The 12,394-nt window shown below is 33.7% G+C and overlaps 1 protein-coding gene across 1 annotated transcript; it reads left to right on the top strand.

Annotated features, from left to right (window-relative positions):
• Positions 1 to 10,176: 10,176 nt before the first annotated feature.
• LOC131825991 (keratin-associated protein 19-3-like) lies at positions 10,177 to 10,362 on the top strand. Its single transcript, XM_059165292.1, has one exon. It carries the CDS (start codon positions 10,177 to 10,179, stop codon positions 10,360 to 10,362), a length of 186 nt encoding a protein of 61 aa, XP_059021275.1.
• Positions 10,363 to 12,394: the final 2,032 nt, after the last annotated feature.

Here is a 12,394-nt window from a genome sequence, read left to right as displayed (position 1 = left end):
TCAATGCAGTCTAAAATGAATAAATAATTCATCCTGCTTTCAAAATATGTCCTTCTTTAATTCTTTCATGACAAGAAAAGAAGAGTGATAGATCAAAATATTTCTCTGAACTTCTAGGAAAAGAAATGTTTTTTAAATTAATTGCTTGATTATATATAATATTTTTATCTGTTTCCTCTACTTGATGTTCTCCTGAAAATAATTATTTTACAAATGTATTAAAATTACTTCAAATTAGTTAGTTAAAATATATGTAGTATTAGGAATATATTTGGAATATATTAGGAATATATTTGGTTTATGAGGTCATGACCTGAGCTGAAATCAGGTCAACTGACTGAGCCACTTAGGTGTCCTGATATTCTTCTTTTTTACTTTCATCATTATCATCTTCATGGCATTCAAGCCTTTTGCAACTGTATATGAAATGTATATGAAATGTAAACACCTAGATATAACCAGGAAATATATCACTCTGTAGCTTTCCTTGATGAGAGTCATCATTCATCCAAAGGATTTTTTAAGTAGATTTCCAATCAATTATTACTCATCAAAAGCAAGCATGTTGTTGGTGGTATTTTACATAGTAGAGTATGTAAAATATGTAATAAAATTTTTGCCTTTTCAAATTTGAATGGAATATTTAGGTAATGCAACAAGATAAAGTTTTTTGTTCCTGTTTAAGTTAGTGAAATCCAATAGTAAAAGGACAACAGCAGAAGTGAGAGCTGACCTAGAATTAGAGATTGTGCTGTGCTGCCCCTTATATCATACAAGTGCAAAAACTCCAGATGGTTAAGTGATGCCTGGAGTCACAAATACCACAAGTGTCAGAACCAAGATCAAAAACCAGTTCACTGAAACCTGGTGATCTACCCCATCATGCTGATTCTCTTCCATTATATATTTTCAAATTTGAATACCATCTGGAAAGTTCTTGTCATATTTCCATGTATACCTATAATTTTATAGCTGAGTTTATGGGGAATAGTTCCCTCTGTTAGATTAACTACCTCTTACTGTGTTTTCTTTTACATTTTATTGTGAAAATTTTATTTTATTGTATATAATCTACTTCTCAATTTGTAATTTAGTTGTACTTCAAGGCAAATGAAGAATGAATAATGTTAAAACTTAATCCTCATCACGGTATTTTATTAAAAAGATTTGGATTTGTTTATACAACCTGAAAAAAATCAGTCAACTCCTGTCACTTGTACTATCAAACATTGTATTTTCATAGGTAAGGACATCAGGAATAAAGTTTGGTCATGCCTTTAAAGAACTTTGGATCCTATAACTAAATAACATTTCAAATTATTCTATTCTCACACAGATAAGTACCTTTGCAGCCCGAGGAAGATGTTACAAAGTTACAGAGAAAAAAATTATCAGTATACTTAAAATGAGAAAAAAAAAAGTGACATTCCTAGTATAATGTAGTGTATTTTAGTGACCTACAATTTTATGTTTTTTTTGATTTATGTCTGAGTTACAGGACAACCTTGGGAATTTACAACAGAAGTTTCCTTTATTGATTTGTAAAGACTATTATTTATCCCAAGTGAAAACAGATTTTCTTTTTCTTACCACCCTTTATCATAGTGTTATTTAACATGTATTTCGAAGGAAACTTCCTAAGAGTGAAAAGAAGGAAAAAGAAATAATCTACTTTGGGTCCAGCAACTGAACATAAAACAATACGTCTACAAAGAAATATACAGTCTTTATTTTTTCAATGGGTACTTTCATTTTGATAATTTTTCACTTAGAAAAAAAAAAGAGACAAACATTTTTTCTATGTATTTTATAATACTTTAGTATAGATATTTTGCTGCTCATTAACAGTAAAATTGGTCTTGTGTAAAACTATCACATTTTATCCTTGAAACTATTTTTATTTCTTATTTGACTGTTGAAGTTTCTCATTTTTGTTTTTAGTGCTCTATCTTAGGTGGACACATCTCTTTCAAATCCAAATGAACAAAAAGAAACCATTAATCACTCTCACATGATGTGGCTGAGTTATATGAACAAGAGGTGATATCCTTAATCCTGTCTGAGTTATTTATGGTTACATGTATTTAAAATGACTTATTGAGAATGAAAAATTCAGCTTATCAACTATTTCTAGTTTAGGGTGAGAAATATTGAAATAATATTTGGATAAAAGATACTTGGGATATGTTAGGTTATGACATATCGAACCACATTTTGGTTTTAAAATGATAGTTTGCTAAGGTGGAGTCAGAGAGTTGCACTGGTTATTGTAGCCATGATAGCTACTATCCATTTACTTATAATTTCTTCTTTAGTTCCATAAGCAGTGCTTAATTTCCTACTCGCTGTTTAGGATTAAAACATCTGAGGAAATTTACCTTTGTTAAAATACTTGAGAATCTCATAAAAACTCAATTGTATATTCAAAATCATGTAAGTTAAGGGGCTCCTGGATGGCTCAGTTGGTTGAGTGGCTTACTTTTGATTTTGGCTCAGGTCATGATCTCAGGGTCCTGGGATTGAGCTGTGGGTCAGGCTCCAAACTCTGTGGAAAGCCTGCTTGGAGAGTCTCTGTCTCTCTCTTTGCTGAAGATAGTTCTTAAAGCCAAAAATATTATAAAGGTTATTATAATTAAAATGATAAAAATCAACATGTACCTTCTTTTTAAAAAAATGTTTTCTGAACAGAGGTACTTTCTTCAGTCCTCATCTTGATAAATAGATTTCCTTTTTGAAAAATATTGATTTAACAGCTGTAAGTTGAACAAATATCTATGAATTTAGTTGGAGATGGAATTATCCACTTGGAAGATGACAGAAAGGAGAAAATTTTTAAAAGGAATGTCATCAAATGTAAATGATGTAATATACCTGGTAATAAGCAATTCAATGTAGGGTTTGGAATGTATAAAATTTAAAGAGGTAGGCATTTCTTCCCATAAAAACTAAACAATAGGTTCAAGGACATTCTAAATAAGAAGCTAAGTAAACCGAGGTATTTTAATGGGAATGAGGGCCTCTCCCTGTGTCAGGAGACAGTAGAATAATGAGTTACAACACTGCAGATAATATGCAGCATGACACAAGGGAAAAGTATACATGTGATTTATCATATGTTCTGCTCAGGGTATATAAGCATCTCTCTACCCATGCTGACATTCAAACTCAGGCTCTGGACTTGAACAACAAACCAAACTCATCACCCCTGACACCATGAGCTACTACAGCAACTGCTATGGAGGCCTGGGCTACAGCTATGGAGGTTTTGGTGGCCTGGGCTGTGGCCGTGGCTGGGGATGTGGCAGCTTCCACAGACGGGGTTGTGGCTGGGGCTGCGGCTGGGGCTGCAGAGGCTACAGATATGGCTGGTGCCGCCCGTCTTGCTATGAAAGTTATGGATTCTCTGGCTTCTACTAAAATCCTGCTCCAGAAGCCCAACATCTGAGGCCACAAAAGGATTATCCAAATTTGACTACAATAACCAAACCAAACAAGATCATCCAGAGTCAAGCCAAGATCAAAAACATTTGGTATCTAAGACTTCAGGAATATTTATCATTTTATAGTGGTCTCTTTCATGTTTCCTGGTGTCCTTTATTTCTGCTTTTGTAACTGTGGCATTTCTCTATTCCTTTTGCAATAAATTAACTGAACTTGAAATAGCATACGTGGCTTTCATTTTTTTATGAAACTCAAAATATCAAAGTGATTATTTGTAACTACAACCAACTGGCAATGAAGAAAATAAATTACTCCACAAAAAAACCAAAGTCCTAGGAGAAATATAAACATACAACCATATGGCTAGATAGATATATTCCAATCCATAACATTCAGTTGGAATGAATATTTTTTCCACTGAACACTAGACCAAACCTTATTCAATGCTTTTAGTTAGATAACATTGGTATACGAATTTGGTACTGATCTATTAACTTTACATATTTTCGTATCTAAAGTGAGGCTGACATCAGAGTAAGCACTTTGATGTTTTGTTCAAAATTTATTTTTATTTAGCCATTTTAATAAGAAGAAAAAGTAGTGATAGAATAAAATATATCTCTAAATGCACAGTGAAAATAAACATTTTATATGATATTTTATATCATATAAATATATATAGTTATATATAACTATATATAGTATATAGTACTATATATATCCTATATATATGATATTATATATATGATATTATATCTATATGATATATATATAGTATCATATATATAGTATCATATATGATATATATATCGTCTTGATATATATGATATATATATCATATATGATACGATATATATCATATATGATACTATATATATATTATATATATATGATATGATATGATATATCATATATGATATATATATAGTATCATATATATATAGTATCATATATATATAGTATCATATTTTCCCCATGGTCCTCCATGGTGGGACATGGCATTGTTCTTCTGTATTGTCAGTACACTGAAATATTTTGCTATTCATCATGGAAACTTAAACATCACTGTCATCACTTGTGAAGTAATCTGTATCAAGGATATTCCTGGCCTGAAGCTTTATGCATTATAACAAGTGTCTTGTAATGCTGACCTTCAAAGAGTGAGCATTTAATGTTAGTACTTCACATAAGTATTTGCTTATGAAAAATACAGAATGAAGTATCATCATTTCTCCCTCTCTCCCCCCTCTCAATTTTATATATTTAGGTAGTAAAACACAAGTGAATGTTTTCTGTTTGAGTTAACCGAATTCAGTAAAACCAGTAGAATTATAAAGCTGGCAGGGGCCCTGTAAAGCTTACTATAATGCCATCTTGGCTGGGAAAGGACTCCAGAAAGTGAAATGAGTTGCTAAGGATCAAGAATGGCATGAGAAATACAAGTTAATACTGGAACAGTTCTTACTGAAGAGAGGCATCTGCTTTACCATGCGTACTGCCACACTGATTGCATACTTCCCTCCTTGAGTGCTCTTAAATAAAGCATCTTGCTCTGGTCATGCACCTTTGAAGAGCTTAATTATCACAGCTGATTGACCACATCCATTTATTTTGATATGCAAATATTCTGATGTAGAATCTTAAACTATTAATTTTTAATTTAGTTGTATCTGAGTAACAATAACTAGTAAGAGGGTTAAATCCAAACTCTACTTTAAAAACTTACTACAATGCACGTGAAAATCTCAGACTTGTTTACTGAATGCATGGATGAATGTGCTCAGTCAGCTTGTGTCCTTTCAGTCAATTCAGGAGAAGTATTGCAGCTTCACTGTGAATAGATCAAGGTAAAGATATTTTAGTGTCACCATGAGAGGACTGAACTCTTTCATTTTAGTGAGCAAAACACAATTTCACATAAAACTATTTTACTCTCTAATTGAAAAGTAGCATCAGAGTCTGAGGAAAGACTTTATATATATAAAGAAAAACAATAATCAATATAACTAATTAGAGAAACTAGCATTCTTAGTATAATGCAGTTTTAGCATATTAGTATACCTCTTAATGTTAGATTGTATTGATTCATGTTGGAATTAAGAGAAGAGCGCTGGAACACATTTCCATCCATGGGAAGCTGTCACCTAGTTCAGAGAAAATCCATCATCAGACCATCAGCAGCACAACTGAGAGATCTGTCAGAGTTAAATAGACAGAGTGTGACATCATTACAACTGCTTGATTTATTTGTGTTTTTATGGCTTCTTGTTGACTTAATGAGAATGAAATATTCAAATTAACAACTGTCTTTTAATTTAGCATAAACAATAAAAGTGGAACAAATTCTGAAGACAACAGACAAGGAGATTAAAGAATAAGTTGTGAGGGAGCCAAGAATTTCTTAATTAAGATAAGAAAAAGCATTAAGCATAAAATATTTTTAAATGAATGAATCAGGACCATTCATTATATTAAGAAGTTCTGCTCGTATATAGACACCATTTTAAAGTGAAAAGAAAAAAAAAAGCATATACAGGAAGAAAAATATTTCCAGAACACAGATCTGACAAGATGCCAGTATTCAAGTACATAAAGAGCTCCTGTTACAAATCAATACTAAAATATTAAAAACTGAACAAAAAACTAACAAAACACTTGAACAGACATTTCAAAAAAGAGGATACCTAAGTGATCAATAAGCATGTCTAATGGAGCCCTATATCATTACTTGTCAGGTAAAAAATTAAAAAAGTATTCCAATATTGTCACATGTCCACAAGAATGATCAAATTAAATTGTCTGAAAATGACAAGTATTGTCAAAGATATAGAGCAACAGAAACTCTTTATTGCTGGTGGGATTGCAAATCTAACAACTGTTTTGGAAAATCGTTTTTTTTTTTTTAAGTATTTACTTATTTGAGAGAGAGAAAGTGAGCATGCACAGAGAGAAGAGCAGAGAGAGAGAATATTCAAGTAGATCTCCTGCTGAGCATGGAGCCCTATGATCAAGCCAGGCTACATCTCATGACCCCTAAGATCATAACCCAGGAGATCACAACTTGAGCCAAAATGAAAAGCCGGTTACTCAACCAACGGAGCCATCAAGGTACCCTGCTCGCCCCCCTTTTGGGAAAATTATTGATAGGGTCTACAGAAACTGTTGTCAAAATCTAGACAGATGGTTATTTCCAGAAAGTGATATTGACCAAAAAGGAACAATAGAGACATTTTAGGCATTAAGGTATGATTGGAATAGATAGTACATGCTTATTTGCAAGGATGCATCAAATTTTATGCCTAAATTTATACATAATATAGAACTCATTATTATGCTTGAAAACAAAGAACCAATGCAAATGTACGATGGTTATACATTCCTCTAAAGACAGAAAGTCATTTGAGCTCATTCCTCTTTTAAATCCTTCTTGTTTAGACGCAGCCAGATGCTACCTGTACCTGGGAGAAACATGGTGCTTATGTTTACAGACCTTAAAATTCATTCATCCTTTCAGGACTTATTTTTTGTGTTTCTATTACATGGTAGATATTAAAGAAAAATAATCAAACCCAATTAAGAAATTGCATCACTTGAAAATTACTTGTAAAACAAAGAAAACTTGGGATGTTTGGGTGACTCAGTGGGTTAAATGTCTGTGCTCCACTCAGGTCAAGATCCCAGTGTTTTGTGATTGAGTCCTGTATCTGGCTCCTTGCTCAGCAAGGATTCTGCTTCTCCCTCAGCCTGCTGTTCCCCATGCTTGTGCTCTCTCTCTCTCTGACACACAAATAAATAAAACTAAATTTAAAAAAGGAAGAAAACCTGAATACTATATTTGAGGTCATATAAGATTCTGAAGAACTTAGATTCAAGCTTAAATTTAAGGGTACTACTGGAAGAACCAACCAGTTTGGGTCAGCTTTGACAAATGACTAACTTCTTAGAGTTAGCTGAGTAACTTTTTCCCTCATCTTTTCCCCACCCTTTATCTTTTAACATTATATCTACATTTTTGAGATTCTGAAGGCATTTCCAACGTATAAGGGAATCTTACTGAATTTGACAGAGCCTTTGAATTTGGATTATCTTTTTGATACTGAGACCTTAACAACACATATTTGTTATCTTAGTAGAGATTAGTATGGTATTTCCCGAGAAGAAAAGGAGAAAAGAAAAAGAGCACAGACTAGGCAAAGGGAATACAAGTGGGAAACTGTTGTTTTAGAAGTGAAGGTACAAGAGGAAGGAAGAAAATGGATTGACTATAGACTGAATGAAAATTGATGGGTGGCAAAGAGAAATTTCACATATTTTACATTATGATCTGGCTGTCATAGCCTATTAATGGTTAATGGAGCACAGAGACTCAATGATACTCTAAAAGAAGTTTAACATACCTATTAGAATGACTACAATTCCAAACGCTGACAGCAACAAATGCTGACATGGTTGTGGAGCAACAGCAGCCCTCATTTATTGCTGATCAAAAGCACAGTGGTGCAGCCACTTTGGAAGACAGTCTGCCAGTTTCATATAAAACTAAACATAATCTTGCACATAAGATCCAGTAATAACTCTCCCTGGTTTTACCCAAATGAGCTGAAAACTTAGGTCCACACAAAGACCTGAACACAGACATTTATAGTTTTATTCTTTATTGTCCAAACTTGGAAGAATCAAGTTTCCTTCCATAGGAGAACAGGTAAACAAACTGTGGCACCTCTAGACAATGGAATATTGTCCAATGATAAAAAGAAGTGAGCTATCAAGCTGCAGAAGATGTGGAGGTATGATGAAAGTTTACTGCTGAGTGAAAGAAGTCAATGTGAAAAAGCTACATACTGTAAAATTCCAACTATGACATTCTGGCAAAGGTGAAACAATGCAGAGAGCAAGTTTCGTGTTTGCAAGAGTTTGGGAGAAGGGAGGGAAGAATGGGTGGAGTACAGAGGATTTTTAGTGGTTTAATGATGATTACATGATATTATGCATTTGTTAGAACCCATGGAATAGTGTGACACAAGGAGTGAACCCTCATATAAACTATAAACTTCAACTAATAATAACATATCAACTTGGTTCATTAATTGTAATTTATATACCATACTAATTCAAGATGTTTAATAATGGGGGAAATGTGTGTGTGTGTGCGTGTGTGTAGGGTATAGAAACTGTACTTTTTGCTCAATTTTTCTGAAACTTAAAAGTTACTAAAAATGTTCTGTTAATTAAAAAACAAGAGATAAAATGCAATATTAGATATATGGATGAAGAAATGAGAGGAAATAATGAATGTAAAAATAGAGAAGAGATTTTTTTTTTTTTTTAGATTTTATTTATTTATTTGACAGAGATAGGGGGAGATCACAAGTAGACAGAGGAACAGGCAGAGAGAGAAGGGGATGCAGGCTCCCTGCTGAGCAGAGAGCATGATGTGGGGCTCCATCCCAGGACCCTGAGATCATGACCTGAGCCGAAGGCAGAGGCTTAACCCACTGAGCCACCTGGGTGTCCCACAGTCTGCATCTTTAAATAGAATCATTTATTTGACACAGAGTGAGAAAGGGAGAGAGAGAGAGCTTGATCAAGCACATGCAGAGGGAGTAGCAGAGGAAGAGAGAGAAGCAGACTCCCCACCAGAGCAGGGGGCTCAATGTGGGACGTGATCCCAGGACCCTGAGGTCATGACCTCAGCTGAAGGCAAATGCTTAACTGACTTAGCCACTCAGGTGCCCCATGATCTGCATTTTGGGAGGCAACCTGGGTAGATCTCATACCAGAGAAGATGATTAGGATTTGGAAGGATAACTTTTAGTCAGCTTTGAAAGCTACTCTGAAATAAAGATTTGATTGCAGTGACTTGCCTTCAGTTTGTGAACAATTTTGTCCCATCCTTGTCAAAGCCCATGGAACAGTACAACACGAAGAATGCAATATAAACTATGGATTTTAGTTAATAATTACATATCAATATTAGTTCATCAATTATAACAAGCAAAAATGGTTATTATTTTTCAAAGTAATATAAAAAGTAAAAAGTGTATCAGTTATGTAACCAATGTTCTAAAATCAAAGAAAACATAGATTATTTATGTATTTATTTCCTAAAATTCCTTACCGATATCACAACAGTCAAGCTGATTCTTCTTGGCTCTCAAATATTTCCATTTCCTTATCTCTGAAAGAGGTAGATAACTCATTTTTTAGCCTGAGGAGTAAGATGCTTTAAAAGGATAGGATAGATGATAGAGCTTTGACTTTGACCCATTTCTTTGATTCAACTTGTAAATGAAGTACAGCAATCTAGAAAAAACAAAAACAAAAACAAAATCAAAACAGAGATGAAGAACATTTCATTGAGAAACACACCACCAGCAGATATGATTGGCATGCCTAGCTATGAAGAATTCTGTTTAGGGTCTGATATGTTCAGCCTTTGAAGATACTGCATTCCTTCTTATAAAGTGATGCAATAACTTTTAGAGGCCACCCTAACTAGGCAACAAAGCAATCTTAAACATTCTAATGAGTGTTGGGGCCTCTCCCTATGTCAGGGGACAATGAATGAATGAATTGTGTCAAGTAGATAATTGAGAAATGACACAAAAGGAGTGTATACACGTGATTATTTACATGCTTTAACCAAAGTATATAAGCATCCCTTTACACATGCTGATATTCACATTCAAGATCTAGCCTTGAATACAGCAAACCAAACTCAACACGCCTAACACCATGAGCTACTACGGCAACTACTATGGAGGCCTGGGCTATGGCTGTGGAGGTTTTGGTGGCCTGGGCTGTGGCCGTGGCTGGGGATGTGGCAGTTTCCGCAGGCTGGGCTGGGGCTGGGGAAGTTACAGATGTGGCTGCTTCCGCCCTCGGTGCTATGGAGGATATGGATTCTCTAGCTTCTACTGAAATCCTGCCCTGGAAGTCCAATGTCTGAGGCCATAATGTGTTTAACTCAAATTAATCAAAACGTGAACGAAGCAACATCAGCTGGGACCAAGCCAAGATGAAAAGTATTTTGCACCTTAGATTCTAGGAATATTTATCATCTTTTATTTGCCTGCTTCTGGTATCCCCTACATGCACTTTCATAACTGTAGAATTTCTCAGTTTCCTTTGCAATAAATTATCCTAATTTAAAATGGAACAAATGGCTTACTTTATTTATTTATTTATTTAACTGAATTCTGACTTTATCTTTCACAGTGCATTTCCCATCTTGCATCATTTCAAAGAAATAGTCTTGAAATTCTGGTTACACGTTCCTGCAATTATCATAGCAATATAAAACAGAGTTTATGAGGACTCATCTGCTTTCCACATAACCACCTATTTTTGGTTAGTGCTATTAGTTTTGATTTAGAATCTTGAAGCTATTAATTTCTAGTTTAGCTGGATCTGAAAAAAAAATAATTAGCAAGCAATGCTAAGATCAAATGCTATGTAAAATATTTAAGGTAGATTTGAAAGACTCAGATTTGTTTACTAAACATAAAAATAGTTTTGTTTAGCTAGATAGTAAGGTCTACCCTTTCAATCAAACTACTCATAGTTTATTAGCTTTGCACTGGCTAGATCAGGGAAAGCAATAACTTGATGACTTCACCGCATGACTATACTATTTAGCTTGACAGAGTAAAACAATAGCTATTCTAATTTCTTAATGATTAATAACATTTCTCCAGATTTGTGAGAAATGCCTTCCATAGCTATAAAGAAGAATAATCAACACCATCACTTGGAGCAGATATTTGACGTTCCTAATATAATATTATATTATTAGAATTTGAAATGACTGTTTTTATGTTCCTCTGCTAGATTTGGAAAAATGCTCCAGCACATCTTTATTTCCAGGGAAAAGCTATTGCTTATGTTAAGGAGAACATCACAGCCAGTTCACCAACCCCCAAAACCGAGGCATATCTGTCAGAGTCAATAGTCAGAGTGTGACATACAGAATGAAACCTGTTTGACTTATTTGTAATTTTATTGCTTCAGCTTGGCTGAATGAGCATGAAATATTCAAATTAACAACTATTTTTATTTTTAGAATGATCAATGAAAATGCAACAATTCTGAAAAAAAGGAGATAAAAATAATTAACTAACACTGTGTGAGGTCGTCAAAAATTTGATTAGAACCAAAAACATTAAACATAAAAGAAAAAGATGAATAAATTAGATGTTATTATGTTACAACATTAGGTTTATATATAGAGAGATTTTAAAGTGGAAAAATTTTAAGTCACATACTAAGTGAAAATAATTTTAATATATAAATCTGACAAAATGCCAACACCCAAAAATGTAAAGAGTTCCTCTTAATCAATTATAAAATATTGATTAATTGATTAATAGCAAACAAGGCCACTTAAAAATGGACAAAATACTTGAACAGGCATTTCAAAAGAGAGGATATTTAAGCCGCTTATAAGCTTATGTAAAATTCTCAATGTCATCAGGACATTGATCAGGAAAACTAAATTAAAATAATATTCAGATATCACTATGTACCCTAAAGATGATCAGATTAAGATGCTGAAATGACCAATGTGGGTAAGGTTGTAGAACAATTAGAACTTTCATAAGCTGCTGGTGGTATTGTAAATCTAGCAACTATATTGGAAAATTATTTAGTAGAATCTAGTGAAGCTAAATATATATACATAAATTAGCAATATGTGTCCCATGCATACCCAAAGTAAAGGAACACCTCGGTCTACAAAAAGAACCACTAGTAAAAGGTATATAGCAGCTTTATTCATATTAGGAAGGAAAGAAGGAAGGAAGGAAGGAAACTACACAAATACAGATTTACCAGAGCAAAATAGTAAATAAATTGTACTTTAGTCATACAATGGGCTACTTTGCAGTAATGAAAACAACAAAACTAAAGTTATATGCAACAATGATGTATTTCACAGAGACAGGGATGAACAAAA

The sequence above is a fragment of the Mustela lutreola genome, chromosome 2 (genome assembly GCF_030435805.1).
Source record: "Mustela lutreola isolate mMusLut2 chromosome 2, mMusLut2.pri, whole genome shotgun sequence".
Lineage (NCBI taxonomy): Eukaryota > Metazoa > Chordata > Mammalia > Carnivora > Mustelidae > Mustela > Mustela lutreola.
This window is presented reverse-complemented; position numbering and strand designations above follow the sequence as displayed.